At 52.2% G+C, this 17,352-nt stretch overlaps 8 protein-coding genes across 8 annotated transcripts; 3 read left to right on the plus strand and 5 right to left on the minus strand.

Annotated features, from left to right (window-relative positions):
- Positions 1 to 583: 583 nt before the first annotated feature.
- On the plus strand, positions 584 to 1,955 carry BDP55DRAFT_756118 (uncharacterized protein; the record flags this gene model as incomplete). The annotated part of the gene is made up of 2 exons (XM_060580756.1): positions 584 to 800; positions 972 to 1,955. 2 exons carry the CDS (start codon positions 584 to 586, stop codon positions 1,544 to 1,546), a joined length of 792 nt encoding a protein of 263 aa, XP_060434126.1. The 3' UTR covers positions 1,547 to 1,955.
- Positions 1,956 to 3,043: 1,088 nt separating this feature from the next.
- On the minus strand, positions 3,044 to 3,499 carry BDP55DRAFT_530613 (uncharacterized protein; the record flags this gene model as incomplete). Its single annotated transcript, XM_060567840.1, has 1 exon — positions 3,044 to 3,499. A coding segment is annotated over one exon (456 nt), but the record flags the coding sequence as incomplete, so codon positions are not given.
- A 2,015-nt stretch (positions 3,500 to 5,514) lies between these two features.
- BDP55DRAFT_349587 (uncharacterized protein) lies at positions 5,515 to 7,179 on the plus strand. Its single transcript, XM_060566984.1, has 3 exons — positions 5,515 to 5,657; positions 5,710 to 6,732; positions 6,779 to 7,179. Exons 2-3 carry the CDS (start codon positions 5,744 to 5,746, stop codon positions 7,122 to 7,124), a joined length of 1,335 nt encoding a protein of 444 aa, XP_060434128.1. The 5' UTR covers positions 5,515 to 5,657; positions 5,710 to 5,743; the 3' UTR covers positions 7,125 to 7,179.
- Positions 7,180 to 8,136: 957 nt separating this feature from the next.
- BDP55DRAFT_711984 (uncharacterized protein) lies at positions 8,137 to 8,891 on the minus strand (the record flags this gene model as incomplete). Its single annotated transcript, XM_060578194.1, has 2 exons — positions 8,137 to 8,705; positions 8,761 to 8,891. The coding sequence occupies 2 exons, from the start codon at positions 8,889 to 8,891 to the stop codon at positions 8,312 to 8,314; spliced, it is 525 nt and encodes a 174-aa protein (XP_060434129.1). The 3' UTR covers positions 8,137 to 8,311.
- A 1,055-nt stretch (positions 8,892 to 9,946) lies between these two features.
- On the minus strand, positions 9,947 to 11,388 carry BDP55DRAFT_650707 (uncharacterized protein). Its single transcript, XM_060573992.1, has 3 exons — positions 10,778 to 11,388; positions 10,595 to 10,721; positions 9,947 to 10,536 (listed from the first exon to the last, which is right to left on the minus strand). The coding sequence occupies exons 1-3, from the start codon at positions 11,167 to 11,169 to the stop codon at positions 10,231 to 10,233; spliced, it is 825 nt and encodes a 274-aa protein (XP_060434130.1). The 5' UTR covers positions 11,170 to 11,388; the 3' UTR covers positions 9,947 to 10,230.
- BDP55DRAFT_650713 (uncharacterized protein) lies at positions 11,389 to 12,113 on the plus strand. The gene is made up of 3 exons (XM_060573993.1): positions 11,389 to 11,644; positions 11,713 to 11,808; positions 11,881 to 12,113. The coding sequence occupies exons 1-3, from the start codon at positions 11,452 to 11,454 to the stop codon at positions 12,060 to 12,062; spliced, it is 471 nt and encodes a 156-aa protein (XP_060434131.1). The 5' UTR covers positions 11,389 to 11,451; the 3' UTR covers positions 12,063 to 12,113.
- Positions 12,114 to 12,944: 831 nt separating this feature from the next.
- BDP55DRAFT_628107 (uncharacterized protein) lies at positions 12,945 to 14,642 on the minus strand (the record flags this gene model as incomplete). The annotated part of the gene is made up of 5 exons (XM_060571853.1): positions 12,945 to 13,437; positions 13,717 to 14,062; positions 14,134 to 14,215; positions 14,261 to 14,406; positions 14,546 to 14,642. 5 exons carry the CDS (start codon positions 14,640 to 14,642, stop codon positions 12,945 to 12,947), a joined length of 1,164 nt encoding a protein of 387 aa, XP_060434132.1.
- Positions 14,643 to 15,154: 512 nt separating this feature from the next.
- BDP55DRAFT_349642 (uncharacterized protein) lies at positions 15,155 to 17,343 on the minus strand. Its single transcript, XM_060566985.1, has 2 exons — positions 16,787 to 17,343; positions 15,155 to 16,738 (listed from the first exon to the last, which is right to left on the minus strand). The coding sequence occupies exons 1-2, from the start codon at positions 17,265 to 17,267 to the stop codon at positions 15,300 to 15,302; spliced, it is 1,920 nt and encodes a 639-aa protein (XP_060434133.1). The 5' UTR covers positions 17,268 to 17,343; the 3' UTR covers positions 15,155 to 15,299.
- Positions 17,344 to 17,352: the final 9 nt, after the last annotated feature.

The raw sequence follows: 17,352 nt of genomic DNA on the forward strand, positions 1-17,352 counted from the left end.
CAGCGTGCCGGCACACTAACACATAATCTGTCGATCCGCCTACCACGTTCAGAACGACAGGCATCGTACAATACCCCCTGCACTGCCCCAATGCGGCCACGGACATGGCCTTAGACAAAGTGCACGGGTGAGGCGAGTATCTCCATTGATACATTGTGACTTCCATTTGGTTTGCAGTACATCCCAATAACAGTCAGGACTCGCGACACCGATGCCACTCTTGGTAATGGCCCGTCCACACGAAGAGGTTCTCGTGCATACGTTCATGGTCCAAAGGACCTTGAAAGAAGCAGGGCTGACGCGGCAACTGCGGAGGGTCAGTTATTCATTATATGCTCGCAGATTTGCAGACTCGACTAGCCATGTGCAAATGATTAGCAGAGGTTGACGATGAAGAGGCCAAGAAAGTGTTTGATATTCGTGTATAAAAGACTTGCTTCTCTTTCCTCGATCTCTGTTCCTGTTGACCACTCATGCTATCTCTAATTCACACACAGAAATCAACCCTGAGGCAACCCGACCACTGGTATCTAACTCTATATTGACGATATCCTGAAAGCCACTTGCTCCTCTTCTACCCAGCATGTGCTCATCTCCCATTTGGCTCTACAGGACTATCCGAGTGGCAGTGAGACAGCCCGACGGAGCCCTTATGACGACAGAGGGTAGAGAACAACAGCTTCTGTACATCCAGCAGGATGGTACAATGGGCGGAACAGGCAACGTTGCGATGTATCTCATGCAAGACGAAATGATCAACATTCGAGAGGAAATTATTCGCTTCTCTACCCACCCCGCCTGTAATCACGTTTGGAAGTGAAAAGATGGTTATTTGAATTTATAAGAATGCCGGTTCAAGTCCAAGCTATAGAATGACCTGACGAGGAGCAGACGAGTGAGATTCACATCCCCATGGCAGCCGTTTGCTCAACTGGCTTGGATTCCATCTCTAGAGGGATCTCGGTGTACAGCGTCTGCCTCCTTTCCTCGCTCTCCTGGCGAGGTGGCCGTGCGGATGGGTCCATCAGGTCGGGCGGTCGGCGTAGCTACTCAGACCCTCATCGCCGGCCACGGCTCGCCCATGACTTGTATAATCGAAATCGATATCGCTGAGAACGATTTGATCGTTATTTTTCAACCAGACGATCCAACTTTGGCCCCTGTGCTTTCTCAAGTATTTACAAGACCACCCCTCGGATGGGATACAGAGGCTGCCCAGTTGAATACCTATTACACCAACGGCCCTTTCAGCATGTCAGACCGAAACAATACAGTCTGTGCAACTGGAGCGGAAAGTTACACAGGCTCCTGCTTTCCACAATGGGGCAGCGGCCTTTCTGCTTTTCAATCAGAAGCCGGCCGACAAAGTTGCGTTTCATATCAATACCCATCGCCATATGCAGATAATTCCAGTCCAGCATCAGGAGCCACAACCAGACTAGGCTCAGAAGATCACAGCAGCACACAATTGGTCAATATGGACGAGGCTGGTACTCAACATGATGCTATTGATGATCTTTGTATTGTCGTTAAACTTCGGCCATAAGCCAACGAGGAGGGAGAACTTGATGTCGATGACAAAAGGTGGAAAAATACTTTAATTGACGCATTAGATTTGATGGTAATTGTACATAGGGTGAGCGACAGTATTCAATCAGGAACTGACATTCGGCTGCTGGCCTCATCCTGAAGGTTTCTTGCTTTTGTTTTCCCTCCGAGAATAGGTTTCGTACCGGTACCATTGAACTTCCGTATGTGTTTAATTTACGACCTTTTCTTCTTTTAAGGCGCAGCAGTTCTCGAGCGTCCTCAAACTCCTCGCGAAATCATTCATCATCCAGGAGTTGATCGGCGGTGGGACGTTTACGATGATCCAGCTTGATGATCCAAGAATGAAATCCCTGTCGGCAGGCGGTATCTCGCGACCTGTGACTTGAGGAAAGGGTTTTGCTGGGGGGGGGGGGGGGGGGGGGGCGGGCGTAGCTGTCAATGAAGTCGATAATGCCAATAGCATTATCGCTAGCGATCTCCTAGTATGAGTCTGGGAAAGGGCGAAACTAGCGATACATCCGAGATAACACCACCAACTCGTAATGCTCATCCTCAGAGACATCACACTTGGCAACAGACTCATGCTGTCCCGACAACAGGTGTCAAACGGCCCTCGTCACCTGTTTCCAGAGTTAGGAGACAAAGACACCAACCGACGCTGACGCCCCTTGCTTGACCCCTGATAGCGACAGCCATTAAGGCTGCCCAGCCAATCCGGAGCCTGGGTAAACTGTGCTACCTGCTACGCCTGGAGTTGAACCCTATGCCAGTCCAAAGCGCTTTGCAACACAGACATCGACCATAGACACCCGTCATTGCTTGCTAGCATCAAATTCGACCAGCGGAAGTACTATGTAGAGGAACTCAAGGGGCGAATATCAGTATATATCTAAGGGGAACCGTGGTGCCAAAAAGCCGAGAGCCAAGCTGTTTATCATTGAAAAGATAGCTCAGTCACTCTCCAGCTCCTTTCACACACGTCCTAGACCTGCTCGCAAACCTCCTTCCATGCACCCAAAACCCGTGCGGACTTGACCATTGCCATTCCACGCTCCATCGTAGAAAGTATTGAGTCGACAATTGTATACCACCCTGGGGGTGGCGGTATCCGCCTGGCTGATGGGCCACTGGTTTCAACCGCCCGTGTCTTCTGAGATCACCGTTCCGGCGAGTTCGTAAACACGTGTGTATCGTTATCGGTATCTGTTGACTCAGCCTCGGTACTCTTAGACGCAGACTTCGGTCGCTCTGGTTCAGGTTTGGGTGGCTCGGACACGTGCGCCAGCTTGGGAGACCACTGTAGTCGTGCCCTTTGCGAGGAAGGCGTTGAACGTGTACCCCATCCAACATGTGCATTGGTTAAGCCTTCAGAGGACACACTCTTCGGGCGATCGGGATCATAAAAGTATGGCTGATTCTCGGCAGTGATACGTAATTCGAGTCTTTGTCGGCGTGGGCCAGGAATAGGTCCATCTCCAGGCCAGGATATTTGGGAGCGTTTGATGGGTTTCGATGGCGCTCGTGATGCCATTTGCAGAGCTCTCTCCTTAAACTTGGTAATTTTATCTTCATTCAGGCCGAGTATGTCTTCCAACTTCTCCACGACGAGGTCAGGGTGTTCGAGTATGATTTCGTCGTCGTCACTATCGTCGCTGTTGCTTTCCTCTTCAGGCAAATGACCAGCACTTCTGAGTTGGACGTCGTAGAAGACGGCAAGGTAGGCCAGCATGGACCGGTGCCGGTCAGTTTGCGGGTCCCTCAGGGAGTAAAACTCGTCCGCGTTTCGAGGAAATCGTGAGGATTCCGGCTCGAGAATGCCATGTCCAGGGCGATACACGACAACAGGTCTGATGGGGAGGGTTGGATTCTTCAATCCCTTATTGCGCATGTAGGCTTGGGACTGGCGAACCTCGGCCTCTAGACGTTGGGTCTGGTCTTCGAGACGTTGTGTCTGGTCTTCGAGACGCCCAAGACGCTGATTTTGGGTTGTGACGTTGTCTCTAAGCTCCTTAATGTCGGCTTTCAACTCCCTCTTGACGTTGTCGATGGAGCATCGGATGGAAGCGAGCTCCGCATTCAGATGCTCGTCCTGGGAATTTCGCAATTCTATGTATTCGTCGTGGGAGAGGCACTGTGACCGGTATTTGTCGGGAGAGAGAGAGCCAACAGGCGACTCTGCCATGGTAATGGTGGTGAGAGTATTGGTAGAAATGATCATCTGCGACGATTGGGACGGTCTGGTTGTAGGCGCTATGGCATGGTTTTGTCAGGACATGCCTTAACAGGCGCTCATGTTGGGAGGAGGTGGGCTATTAAGTACCCATCAGGGGAGCTGTGGGGCGGATGTCAGGCTTTCATTGGCTGTCTTCTCCTCAGCTAAGCAGAAGACATCTAGAGTTGGGCAGCGCTTCGCACAGTTCCACTGAACATCATTGACCGCGACAACCTGGAACCAATGGTTTTCGCTCATGGCCTGAGCAGTAACATTACAGACGTTTGTGTGGTTTGCGAAGGCCACGATGCATCATTATTGAAATTGCACCCATCCCATCCCTTCCTTTGCTGGTCACAGTCCTTAAGCAGCGATCTTTCGCAATACTGGGGCAGCGTCTGCGCTGCAGTCCGGAATTACGCTCTGAGGGGACCTTGGTTCGTGTCAGAACGCTGACCTCGGGCGACTGCCTGGCCATGATGCAGTGTGATAGTGTAATCTGCCTTGTGAGTCACTGGCCATGATTCGAAACGCAGATACATTTCCGTGCCGAACAGAGGGGTTCAGACTTGTGTTCCTCCAAGTCACACAACAGGTCTCTGGTAGATATTTATATAAGCAACTAAATAAAAAAGCGCATGGCAGTATGCAGGGTCATGAATGACGTCCAGAGCGGCACCGACCGAGATGGCTCCTGGAGGTACAAACACCGGATCTGGGACCTGTGTCCGTACGAGTGAGGGCCAAGTTGACGCCTACGCCGGGCCGGAAGGGCGCTTTAACGCGCTGCACTCACTAGCAACTCACCTCCGAGCGCTCACTGCCATCCACTGCTTAGAAACCATGTGCAGTTGCGAGAACGAAATTTTGCGAGAACGAAATTTTGAATAAGCATCTCAAAAAATGATTGTTGTAGACAATACATAGAGCGAAGTGGGTGTCGCGCTTGATCCTCAGGTATTCGGCTTTCAGTGGGCTGGCCTTGTTTGTTTGACACCCGGGAGCGGAGTCCCATTTGGCCATGTGGCCAGCTCATGTGCCAGAGACCCGGCTAAGCCTAGAATCCTGGATCCAAGATGTGCAATGAAGTCCGCAAAAGGGATTGCGGTCTAGTGACGTGAACTTTGATCGCGGTTCCGAACCCGGGCAGCAAGGCACCAGACTCTTAGGAACATTCCCGCCAAATCTATACAAACGCACCGCTGGGCTCCATCCATGAGCCACTGTAGCAAATTGCAGTTTCGCATCAGCCACTTTAAGCGGTGTGCATTTCGTGATTCATGATGAGGCAGGCCTACGGCAAGAAGTGTTACCTCTCCTCACGTCGCTGTGGCTGGAATAACCAAAGGCTGGTCGTGATGCGCTAATCATACGGCAGGCGCCTGCTCTGGAACACAGACTTCCATTCGCTTCGATCACGTTCAATTTTATGTACGTTGCCCACGCATCGTGGTGTTTGCTCAGCTTGCTTCAGTCCATGGCTAGTTTGGTGCGTGGCAAAGGCCAAACACCAGCAAGGGATTGTATCGATAGTAACGAGCATATGTTGCTTCCTCTTTGCAACACACTTCATCCTTCTGAACTTACATACCCCCGCACAAGCTGGACCTGGAATTGATCTCACTGTGTACAGTTCACCACGCTTGGCAGTGGGTAATGGCCGTTATTGAAGCCAAAAATGAATACTTTCGAGTAGATTTCAATGAAGTGCCGCAACTCGTACTGCCAGACACTATCCCGACCCCACATTTTGTTTGCAAACAAGCTGCCAGAGCCATTACCAGAGGTTTGCGGAGGCCCATCACAGCAGTGTTGGACTTCTTAAACAATGAGAATGTTTGCAAAAGACGAAGCGATATATACGCAATTCCGTAATGGCATGCCATTACAATTGATGACTCCAGATTAGTACGTCGAGTATTTAAAGTCGCTCCGTGCTACTGTACCTGTCATTGAGATAGCCACTTCGCTTCCTCCAAGATGTCTGCTCCTGTGGACTTGGCGCAGGAGGTAACGTCTTTGTTTCGTAGCGACCGCCCAGCATACATACTGACAGCGAAAAAGTTGCACAGCTTCTGCCATCGTCTAGATTGCGATTTCGAGGCCGTCAGCTCCTTACTCGACCAAGATGTTTCATTTCGAGATAAGTTTACAGCCGTGATTTCGAGGTATATGTACCAGCCCCGGGCCATATCTAGTGTCGAGACCACCCTTGAACCGACACAAGCCGCCACGGCCATATCTCCCTGTAGATGCGATGGTGAGGCAGGCTCTGGATCAGATGGATATGTACCTAGCCGCTCGCCAGCTGCTTCCGTCGACGCTAATCCGCAAGCTTTCGGAGGCACGTCGCCAACGCGCAAATTCGTAGAGGCTGATGGCGCTGCTACCTCCATTAAGCGTAGGAAGGACAGCAGAGCTGGACGCGTCCCACCGATCATCGCCAAGGTGGAGAAAATCGGTAGCCCAGAGACTCTCGTACGCCTATGGGACAGCTGCAGGGCATCGAGGGCTCGAGATCAGAGTATCGTTAGTGGGACGGGACAGATCCTGCCTGTTGAACCGGAAGGTGACTTGGATGGCCCGTCCGTGCTGGAACGACTTAATTCCCTCAAAGAGCAGGCGGCTGCAGCGAGTTCAAGCATTCACTTTTCCATTGCTATCAAGCGCTATCGTCATACTCAAATGGTCTACTTATACAACAGGGCGAGAGACCTAGACGAGACGACGATTGAGGTGGCAGATCCAGGCAGCGCCTCCCAGTCTCTGGTTGACCAATTCGCCGAGAGGCTTTTCCCCAGCGCCTCAGCAGCAGAAAAGCAGGCTGGTCAGGGTTCGAAACTCAAGAGGAAGCCGCTTAAGAGCGCATTCAACAGGTGGCTGACCCTCGGGAATAAGCTAACCACACTAGTTGCCAGGTACGGATACGGGGTCCTTCTACTCCTACCGGGCGATTTGAGGAATGAAGAGTTAGTGCGCAGTGCCGTCTGCTTGGTCAGGTACTAACTACTTTAGCCTTCGACGACTTCGCGATGGTGATCTCCTCGCGGTGCTGAACCGGTTAGATACGCATGTACGACTGAAAGACAGCATTCAAGCCCTCACAGAAGTTCTTCTCAGTCTGGCCACATGGGGTATCCTGCCCGTGGCGAGAATTGGCTTGGAAGCGTATGCATCTGCGTCGCAGATTCGAAAACTGGCTTCGGAGCCTATGTTTCTGGGGGGCCTATTGTCTTGGTGTGCTGGCGCAGCATCCGACCTGGACGTCGCCCTGTTGACGCAGCCCGCTTGCCATTCGGCGACTGAACAGCGCGACAGCACGGCCGATGCGGACAACCTTCCATTTCACGCCGACGACTGATACTCCTGTATGTAGCATTATCCAATATAGGAAACATTACAAAGAGACAAGTTATCGTAATAGAAAAAGCCGCCAACATGAATCCAGAAACCCCTGTCAACTGGAACTCCTAAGGATTGTCAAAGCAAGACAAGACGGAAGCTCTGGAACAGCCACAGGAAGCATATACATGGACTGCCTGCGAGAGAACATATTGGCAAGCTCTGGGAGACGCCGATCTTGCCCTTGTTGCCGAAAAGAGATGAATATCTGGCGACGTCATAGACATCCGCCACTTTCTGCAATTATCAGCGCAGCAGACAAAGATGCTCCATCGACTCAGCACCCGAACATCGTCACGGTTCATGATATTTATAGCGACGAGGCGAATCACCACGCTGTCTACGAATACAAGCCACGATCGTTGCAATAGGCCGTCGGTAATCCATATCTCAATCGTCAACGCCTAGCAGCGATTTAAGGACAGGTCTTTCCAATCTTCCCATGGAGGCCCATTTTGTCTCACAGACAAACACATAATCGAGGCGCTGGTTTATCTCGAGAGAGTGGGGTTGCAGCACGGCCGTCTCAGCTGCTCTTGTATCCTGATTCACCACAGCGGTAGGGTCAAACTGAGTACTGCTTGATTCCTCGTCCATTGGCGAATTTGGCGCTGATCAGAATGTCCAGGCGGCCAGGAAAAATTTCGACCGCGCAGCCGTAGGAAAGACTTGGACGACCTAGGCTTCACGATGATGAAGCTAATGCAAGGATATGTGAAGGAGGGCGCCAACTTTGCGAAGCATTGGGACTCGGAAGTCGTTAGCTTCCCCTCGGCGACAACTGCGGCATCATCTGCGGCTGAGTTGAGCGAGGTTGGCCTACCCCGATGCCTTGTCAAACCAGCCTTTGATGTGTCTCTAGCATCCTTTCCTGTGTTCGTGGCGAAAAGAAAAGTTGAAAGGACTGGTTTCTCTAGTCATGAAATGGACTCGGCAAGACTATGAATATCTCGGGTGGCTGGAAAGAAGTTAGCGCAAAGCAATACATCGAGTGTCTCTCGCTTGGCCCGTTTCCTGACTGCTGCATCGATTGAGAACAGTCGATGAATGTGATCTAGAACTGCCACTGTGAACACTGTTTTTGAGAAATGCTGAGCCCTGACAGCAGCGAATGGCACGTGGCTTCCTCTATCCACGTCATACTGTTCAGGCCGAGAGCCTGCCCAAGCGGACTCCTGCGTGTGCAGCTTTGCTTGCGCAAAACTCTGCCCAAGCGGTTCTGCGCTTGAGCGCATTCCTGCGTAGGCGGCTCTGCTCGAGCGTGTTTATGCTTGGGCTGCTCTGCTTAAGCGCAATACTGCGCAAGCAGCTTTGCTTGGGCGGCATTTCTGCGTGAGCAGGCATGCCGAAGCAGTCTCCTGCGTGTGCAGCTAGCACGCTGACAAATTCATCAGAGTCATGCCTCTTCGAGTTGGAGGCAACCGGAGCGCAAGCTCCCCATTCGATGCATATTTGGAGCAGAAATCCATCGCGATGAAGGGTGGTGAGCACGGAACCGTCGGGAAAGCGACCCGACGCAGATTGTCTAGTTTCCGGGCCGCTCTAGGGTGTGGAAAGGTGCTCCACGATCTTCTCAGAATGGGAAAAGGACCCACCGCGGGGTTGCAGTAACCATGTCAGCTACAAGGTCCATCATTGCTGGGAACTCGCGGTCGAATTGGGTATGTGCGAGGTCCGCTTTCACGCCCGTTTTCACGCGCCCGTGAACGCACTGGCGGAAGTCCATGTTCACGTCGTGGTATCTGTTTGGTCTGAAGATGCTATCTAGGCGCTGATATGATTACTGTGTGTCACTCTACGAACTAATCGTGGGCCGACTCGCGCGGCTCTCGTTTGACTCTTCTTAATCGCAAGGAAGCAGGTTGCGCCAGGTAGGCGCTCCGGCACGTTACCTATGGCCCTGTTCCGTCCGAGGTATGCCAAACTATAACCGATGTAACGAATCACAGCATCCGCAGCCCTAGGCCTCTGAGGCCTTGCAGAGGCTGCCAGGCTTGCACTGGATTTTGGTTGCAGATGGAAGCTGCACAGGCCATTTTTCTGTGATCAGAGTGGCTCGTTGGCCAAGGCGGTCGCCGTTGCCAAGGTCGAAACTTTTGGGCCTGGCCTTGGCGAGGTTTCCAAGTATTGATAAACGGGCGCTTCTATCTAGACAGGCGTGCATGGCGCAAACAACAGTCTTGCCAAAAATAGACAAGCGTTGAGGTGCAGCAACGGCGAAAGCTGGCGAGTGATGCGACCCATGGCAGCACACACCTCTTCCACAATAGTGGGCGGGAATCGAGGCGACGTGCGCTCCTTCCGAAGCCGAAGGCAACAGGATTGCTGACTATGGTCAGCTCGCCTGTGCGTGGATGTGTTTGAACTTATCTCTGAGGAGAAGCAGCGTGCGAGTTGACGACAGGATGATTTGTTTGACTTGCACAATGTGGGCCGAGATGCTTGGGTAGCCGCAACCCAGGGGGCCGGAGGGCATCGAAGCCGGCGCAATGCCCTCACCTTGCGTTGATCCGTCCGGTCCTCTTTCTGAACCTGTTTGAACCATACATTCCCGGACGACGGAAATGCGCTCGAGGGACACGGTTGTGGTCCCTAAGTAAGGGTATTGAGCTGTGGCTCACAGTTTGGATGGTCATCTTGAAGTCCGCCGTGTCTCTGGCGCTAGACCTATGGTATTCGCTCGCGTCCTGACACTCTGATTCGTACCTCGCACCGAACGTCAATTTTTAGAGAATCCTTATCCAATAGTTATCGCGCGATACTAAAAACTATCCAAGTATTGAATTCATAGTATTATTCTTATCCCTAATTGGTGCAGTTATTGTACAAGCCCCCGGCTGCTATGTTTAGAAAGCAATCATTTGAAGGCAAGGTCGAGCTGGTAGTATGCTGTACTAATAATGGAATTTCCCTTCCCGATGTAAGTACAGAAGAAGATCATAGGGAAGTGAGCCTAGGCTCTTAATGGTTGTCTTGGCTTCATCATCATCTAACAGGTCCTCATGCACCGCGAATGCCTCGAGGACAGCGTCCCGGAAACCCCGATCAGTATCGATGGTGGAGGTTTAGGCCTCGGTAGCCGCATGTAAAAAATCGTTCGGCTCCCAAGCCTGTGCAGCAGCCGCCTTGAATTTGGCTACGGCGAGGTCTTTGAGACCATCAACGGCATATTTTTCTGCGATTGTATACACCTTGGCGTGTAGAAGGAGACAAGTTATGCTTTCAGACTCGCTTGGCTCTTGCTCTGGCGTTTGTAAAAGGTTGTCTGTGTAAAGCGATTGTCCGTAGTCCAGGAGGTAAAAATATTGCATCATCATATCGACGACGCATGGTTCGTCGTCTGGAAGGTGGATCGAGCCATCGGAAGATTCCTTTATCGCCGCCTATATTAGCACCAGAGACTTTGCGCGCGAGGAAAGACATGCGTACTTTGCAAGGACTACGGCATGCGGCAGCCAGGAAGTCAGACCGTGGACAGACAATAGCGCGGTGGACGGAGTAGGTTTTGGCAATAGAGGATATCGTCAGATCTGAGTAGATCCCGGTTGTGTAGAGCCTGGGATACTGTGAGCGTAAGGCTAATCAAAAGGATGAATAGAAAGCGAGCGTCACCTCTCGAGAGATTCGACGAGGTCTTTCTGGGGTCGGCCGATGGAAGCCATCGCGGTTTGGGCCAGAACGGTCGCGGAGGGTGGAGCAGAGGCGGCCGCCGGTGATGTGGGCTCTTCGTCTAGGAAGAGCTCCGGGAAAGCTCTGCAAGCATAGGAGGAATGCTCGAATATCCTATCCTTCTGAAGTGACCGTAATATGGTAATTAAGCGTTCGGTAGAAAAGCCGGGGACCCAAAGACCGCGTTCGCGGACGACGGACGCAATAGCCTTCCGCTGGCGCAGTCGGCCGCGGTCGTGTCCAGAGAAGATAGCTTTGCAATCGGAATCGCGGTAGACACTGATTCTTTCGGATCGGGAGGGCTCTGCGTACAGACTGCGATCCTTACGCCGCATGTTGGCCGTAAGGACTCTCGGATAACGCACAGCCGTTGCACAGGTTTGGCCATGGTAATCGTCAGATTAAGGTAGGCCGACACTACTAATAAACTGTCACCCATGCGATTGGGATGCATTTACCGGGCGGTGAGCTGAGGCAGAATTGTGATATGTCCTGGGCGGGGTAGAGCTTTTTGGGAGCAAGCACAGCCTCGAGAAACATGATAATTGCCCAGCAAGACTTCGCCACGTTCAACATCGTTCACGATCTTCTTCTATTCTCCTCGAATCTCGCACATCATGTACATACCCCTCGGTGCAGCGGCTCGGATCTACTACAATCCGAAATCCGAATACGCCGAAAATATCGTTTCGCTGGTCGCTAATGGCCTATCCATCAGTCCGATGTTGAGGGGACTGGCATACGAAGGAAGCCTAGGTCCATGGCTTAAGCAGTACTGGGGCGCCTTCAGGGCTTGGCTGTCCCAGCCACGTAAGCGGCCGCTGCTCAGTTCCATCAGGAAAGCAGGCTTCACTGGCTCCGCTAACAGAACTCTCCAGAGATCATCGCTTTGGTAATGACATGGGCGATTGTATTCACTGTCGTGAGCATTGCCATACTCGGCCTCGGTTTTGGCCCAGCCGGAGTGGGCGCCGGTGAGTCGCTACGTCAATTCCTGCTGTGGACGTTCTTGGCCATCTCCAAGATAGCTAACTGCGTGGCGCAAGGAACTCTCGCTGCCGTTTTCCAGTCTTCTATGTACGGAGCTTTCACCCCTGCGGGAGGCCTATTCGCGACGCTGACAAGCATGGCCATGTTGGGAACATTGATGCCATGGGCTGCTGTCGTTTCTGGGGTTCTCGCAACATTGGCTGCAGGTATAGTGTGGGGATATGGTGTAGGTGGTTAGTGCGCACACGAAGTGGATTCCCTGTCTAGCAGAACCAAATGAGGCTGCGATGATGTACGATTGACCTGAGCCCGTTTCGATGCGTATCTGGGTTCATCCACTAAGCAGTACTGAGGAAGCAAGATCCAGAAGTTGCTACAACCACGTGGTCGTGGACCGTTCTGACAATTTGGGCCAAGCCCTCTGGGATACACCCGAGCGGATGCGAAGATGCGGACGCCTAAGCCCCTCTGATATGATTGGGAGGCCTTTCGGTCTTTTCTGGTATCTTGTCCCCTGAGCTTTGCCCCACTTCTGGTGCCCACTTCTTCCTCCTGCCTTCTCCTGTCTCGTTTGGTCTACCCCTAAACGGCCATTCCAGAATCGAGGTACATAGCGGAAGTACCTCGATTCCAGAATTCTTAGAGATTGAGAATTGAGAAAACAGGAGTCCACCTCAATTCCAGAATGCTCGGATCTCAAACTCGCAGTCATTCCAGAATCACGATAATTCCGGAAAGGAAGTACGCCATGGGTGTGCTACGATTCCGGAATGCCCGTGAATACAGGAAAGGATTCTAGAATGAAGGAATATTCCTGGTGTACTGAGATTCTGGAATTGGGTGATTCTGGAATACCTGCAGCTTTGAGAAAACAGGAACACATCATGATTCTGGAATCAAGGTACATAACATGAGAACCGCAATTCTGGAATGGAATGATTCTAGAATCGGGCTATGAAGTACGTGCAAAGAATTTTGTGCAAACACAGGCATACGCAAAAGGACCAGAGTGTTTGCCCAGGTTATTCTGGAAAGAAGGGACAAAGCCGACGTACCGAAGCGTTGCCTGGCATGGTTACATGGTACTTGTGTCCTTTCACCACACCTTGCTGATAACGGTCTAGTCTGTTTCAGAGCCGCAGTCCTGTCTAGGGTTATTTCCAGAATCCGCAAACAAAATGTAGTCTTTGGAAATCCCAAATGCATTCTTGGAATACCAGATTCTGCAGCTTTCTTTCGCATTGGAGGAATTTGAAAGGGGCGGCGGGTAATGAAACAGCCCCTGCGCCGTCGACGACTGTTCCCTCCATGCATATCCCACGACAACCCCGGCAAAGCCTTCGATTGGCTGCTCGCGTACTGTCTTTCTTTCTCCCGTTTGGTACGACCTTCTGCCGCCCTGCTTCCAGTTGTTTGGCTGCCTCAACGGGGACTGTCGTTGTCGATAGCCCTTCTGAGCCATACGATCTGGTGCCGTCTGATGGAGGACTCCCGCAGGGATTGAATTGGCTTGACAGTCGAACCCGACACCAGTCTCCTTATCATGTAATGCTTGGCTAAGCCGACGTGAATTACGACCGCTGGTTTCGGGCTCGGGGGAATCCTCTACATGACTGTGTCGCGGCGGCTCCCTCTGATACAGCGCCCCTCACTACTATGGCTTGCCAACAGAGAAGCTCTCATCCAACCCTTGATCCGTCACCAGAAGCCGGATGCTGCGACCCTTTGGTAAGACGGCCGGTGGGCGGCTGCCATGAGTAAGAAGCCTGCGCAAGTAGTGTTTTCTCAACGCGGGACCCGTGGGCCATCGTTTTCGACGTTGAGGTGCCCGACGCATTTACCGCTCGAGGGCGTAAGCGCAGAGGAAAGCGCAGCATGAGTCATCTACATACGGTCCCAGCTGACTGATGAGAGTAAAACACGATACATCAAGAACAGAACAAACGAGTCCTACTTCGTGAGATCTCTTCTCGAGTTGCATCACTGCGCCGCGAAGTTCCGAGACGTATTCATCGACCCTTTTGCTCCATCGAGAAAAGGCAGTTGACTGCATTCCAAAGGCGTCGAATCTCTCCGTTTTCCAGTTGACGATTGCAAGAATCCAATGGTTTCTGTCGTGATCTGACATCTGATCTGCTGCATTGACGTTGATTGGCAGTACGATCCCGTCAAAACCCTTGGCGAACGCGAAAGCGCCCGAGGTTAAGAACGGCTCTGTGAATCTCACAAGCAATGGGTCTATGATCTGAAGTGTAGAGGTACAACACACTAATTGAAGCATGGCAAGGAAAACAACGTCGTCAACATACCGTCCTGGACAAAATTGACCAAGCCTTTGTCTGAATTGAGCTTGGTCTCGGCACGATAACCAACCGACGTGGGCATGCTCGACTGCTCGATCAATCAATCTCAGGATGCTCTTCGAAGAAGGCTTACGGTTGGGTCAAAGAATCCATACACAGCTCGACGTGGTTGAGACGAGTCCTTCATCACCCCCAGTTTTACATGCTTGTAGGTCATCTCGGCAAGTATTTCCAGTGTGGAGGTTGAAGTGGTTGTCTTCTGATAGCTCTTTTGGCGCCCTGACCGAGTTGATATTATTTCGTCTCGAGGTCGTCTGCTGTATCGCCCGCTTTTGCTTGGAGAGGTATCGGCGGTCAGATGAGAGTCCTTCACTGAGTCCTTCTTAGTCGAATCCCCCATTCGCGAGATGCTACTCACCTTTGTAGGTACCTAGATAAATCACATCGTCGTCGACTCGTTCCTTGGTCGGCTGGCATCCAACCGTTGTCAGAGGCGTCGGATTTCGTTTATCCATCTTTTGGTATCGTCGCGTCAGCTTTCGAATTGGCTGAAGATGCTCAGCTGATAAATTAGGAAGTTCAAATATGGGGAACCAGTTTCGCGCGGTTAGGCCTGGAAGACGGGTATCCGTTCTTTGTTGGAGATGTAGGCGCGAAATCGACGACAAGCCTTTGGCTCCCTGCCACTGAATGCCTCAGGCGAACACATATTAGATAAGAGTGGAGGGCGGGGTAGTGCAAACACCTGGTCCCAACCTGATGAAAGACAGGACGCGTCGACGCGTCAAGCCAATTTTTGATGTACTGGTTATCCATGAGGCACCCGCCAGGACAGCAGAGGAACGGTGCCAGAGCCCGATGCCGAGGCAGCGAGAGTCGCATAAGATCATACACAGGGCGAAGCAAGCGAGGAAATGCATCAAACAACTTGGATGTTCAAATCGACTGTATTGTGCCTGCAATTACTTACTCTCTAGGCCTTCTCATTCAAGCCGCAAACTAGCCTGTTGAAGAGAGACCAGAGAACCGTTAATAATACACCGACGGGGCACCAGCGGGGTAACAACGTTGTCGACAATGCGCAGCAGCAGCTCAACCTCTAGCCAGTATCCGTAGTAGTGCTTTAAATGTGATCGCCTGATGAAGCCGGCATCCTTTCCGAATCTGACGCATCAAGTCGGCAATCTCCAAAGCCACTTTTCGAAACCTTGCTCATTCAAATCTTGCGGTATTTTATTGACACCCTGTCGCCATTGCTTCGACATACCGTGCAGGACGTGGCTTGATGGATCCACAGCGTACTTGTTTAACCTGTGCACTACCGCGCTGTCGCTGCCCTCCATGATGAGCCTCTCAACAGAAGCGCGCTCGGCGAAAACACTCGCTCTTGCTTCGTCGCCATTGGCAATTACGATCTGGAATGCATCATAATAGAGTCGCGGGATTCTTGCGTCGGCAATGCCCTCCTCCTCCATGATGAGCTTCATCTCGTGCGCCATCCGAAAGCATGCGAGGGGAGTCGATTTAATATGTATGCCATCTCCGATCTGGCCGTCAAGGTACGTGATCTTGTCGAGACGGCGATCGCTTTGCGTTCGTTGTGGCGCTGGAAGTGTACACAGTTCGCAGGCGCAGACGAATCCAAAAGACTTGTGCAAACGCGATTGCCTCGCAGCGTAGTTTTCCGATGCGCCAAGGTAGGATATCGTGATCTCTTCGCCATCGTCAACTTCCCTAAGCACGTGGATTGTGACTTGGCCTAGACTGTCGTTCCAGGTATTTTGGGCGTTGTGTCTGCAGGAATGATTTATCCGAGACGCCTCTAGAAAGATACCGCCTACAGATGCGCCCGAGCCTAGCGGTAGCGCGTTTGTTCTCGCGATTCCTAGCGCCTGGCTGTGGCGGGTTCCGTGGCAATTATGCAGGGCAAAGAAGCTTTCGCGCTGTACCTGGCTCAGAAGTCCCACGCTCCGAGCTATGGCGGCCTCCAGTTTTTGTAAGTTTGACTCGTCTCTTGGAACTCGGAAAATTGGAGACTCCGCAAGCAGGCGGGTGCCCCTGGCGATGCGGCGGGTGGCGAACATACCCTTACCCTTCCCGGCAACAGCTTTGATGCGATATGGCCTTGACGTTGTGAATAGGCTTGCGAGGATACCCGGAAGGCGCGCCTCAAGGTCACCTAGAAACCGCTGCGCTGCGGATTGATAAGTGCTGCCTTGTCCTTCGAGCAAGGCTCGCAGGCTTCCGTCATGTCCCGTCACTAGCTGTGGTATTCCTTGGTCGAGCGCATCAGCTAGGGCCAACACTTGCGTCGACACAGCGGGCGACAGCCAGGGCAGCGATTCCCGGGCGGGTCGATTGCGACAGAAGCCCAAGCTCCACTCCCCGTTGATCGTTGTGCAACGTCCCTTGACAAAGGATGACCAAGGCATTAGCGAATCAGAGTGCCCGTGCTGGGCGCCGGCCACATCCATTGCCCACAGCTCTCTGGACCCGAGTGAGACTTTGTGAACCAGGTGCACATTGCTTTCGTCGCAAGCCGTACCTAGACCGCGAGAAATCTGGATATTCAAATTTGCTGGTATGAGTTCGACTTCCGTGATACAAGTGTCTGGTTCTGTCAGAACGATGCACAAATGCATCGCAGGTCTCGGCTTACCAGGAAGCATGTCTTTGATGACGTTGCAGAAGTATATCATGGCTTCCACACCGCTTGCGTGTAAGCAGATAGGTTTCACAAGCTCCGGATGGTCTTGCAAGCTCGCAAGGTCCGTTGGGAGAGGTGTCAATTTTGACTCATGCAGTTGTTCATCGTTCGAGCTAACTAGCATGATCGTCCTTGCCTCTCGCTCGATTGACGTGATAGCGAACGGGTACGCAGCTTTACGGATACGGACCAAAAGCGCTTCGAGTAGGGCTGCGGCGCGTGAAAGTGACTTACGAGCTTGCATGACTTTGCACTCTGTTCTGTGCCGATTCCAGTCAGATCGCTGGCAGGCGCGACCGCAATAGAACGTGCGTATGGCGGGTCCGTCATCGTAGGCCGGCGCCCCACAACAACCCGCACAACGACTTGCTCCTGGGTTTCGGCAGACGCTGCATAAGCTGCCTTTGCCATCGGAATTAGCGTCTTCAGCCATCGTGTTCAGATTGCGAGCATTAATCTTGATCTGTCACGGCAAAGGGGGAGATGATGTTTGAAGTAACTGAGTTGAGTGCCTCTGG

This window comes from Colletotrichum godetiae (assembly GCF_030913485.1).
Source record: "Colletotrichum godetiae strain CBS 193.32 chromosome Unknown BDP55scaffold_6, whole genome shotgun sequence".
Taxonomy (NCBI): domain Eukaryota; kingdom Fungi; phylum Ascomycota; class Sordariomycetes; order Glomerellales; family Glomerellaceae; genus Colletotrichum; species Colletotrichum godetiae.

What these genes read in the sequence shown, in the direction of transcription:
- BDP55DRAFT_650707 (XM_060573992.1), bottom strand. Translation starts at nt 11,169, where the DNA reads ATGCGGCGTAAGGATCGCAGTCTGTACGCAGAGCCCTCCCGATCCGAA. An exon ending in CTCGTCGAATCTCTCGAGAG is followed by an intron (nt 10,722 to 10,777) that starts GTGACGCTCGCT and finishes ACAGTATCCCAG; the next exon opens with GCTCTACACAACCGGGATCT. An exon ending in CATGCCGTAGTCCTTGCAAA is followed by an intron (nt 10,537 to 10,594) that starts GTACGCATGTCT and finishes GCGGCGATAAAG; the next exon opens with GAATCTTCCGATGGCTCGAT.
- BDP55DRAFT_349642 (XM_060566985.1), bottom strand. Translation starts at nt 17,267, where the DNA reads ATGGCTGAAGACGCTAATTCCGATGGCAAAGGCAGCTTATGCAGCGTC. An exon ending in CATCAAAGACATGCTTCCTG is followed by an intron (nt 16,739 to 16,786) that starts GTAAGCCGAGAC and finishes TGACAGAACCAG; the next exon opens with ACACTTGTATCACGGAAGTC.
- BDP55DRAFT_650713 (XM_060573993.1), top strand. Translation starts at nt 11,452, where the DNA reads ATGTACATACCCCTCGGTGCAGCGGCTCGGATCTACTACAATCCGAAA. An exon ending in GGCTTGGCTGTCCCAGCCAC is followed by an intron (nt 11,645 to 11,712) that starts GTAAGCGGCCGC and finishes AGAACTCTCCAG; the next exon opens with AGATCATCGCTTTGGTAATG. An exon ending in CCCAGCCGGAGTGGGCGCCG is followed by an intron (nt 11,809 to 11,880) that starts GTGAGTCGCTAC and finishes GCGTGGCGCAAG; the next exon opens with GAACTCTCGCTGCCGTTTTC.
- BDP55DRAFT_349587 (XM_060566984.1), top strand. Translation starts at nt 5,744, where the DNA reads ATGTCTGCTCCTGTGGACTTGGCGCAGGAGGTAACGTCTTTGTTTCGT. An exon ending in GGCGATTTGAGGAATGAAGA is followed by an intron (nt 6,733 to 6,778) that starts GTTAGTGCGCAG and finishes TAACTACTTTAG; the next exon opens with CCTTCGACGACTTCGCGATG.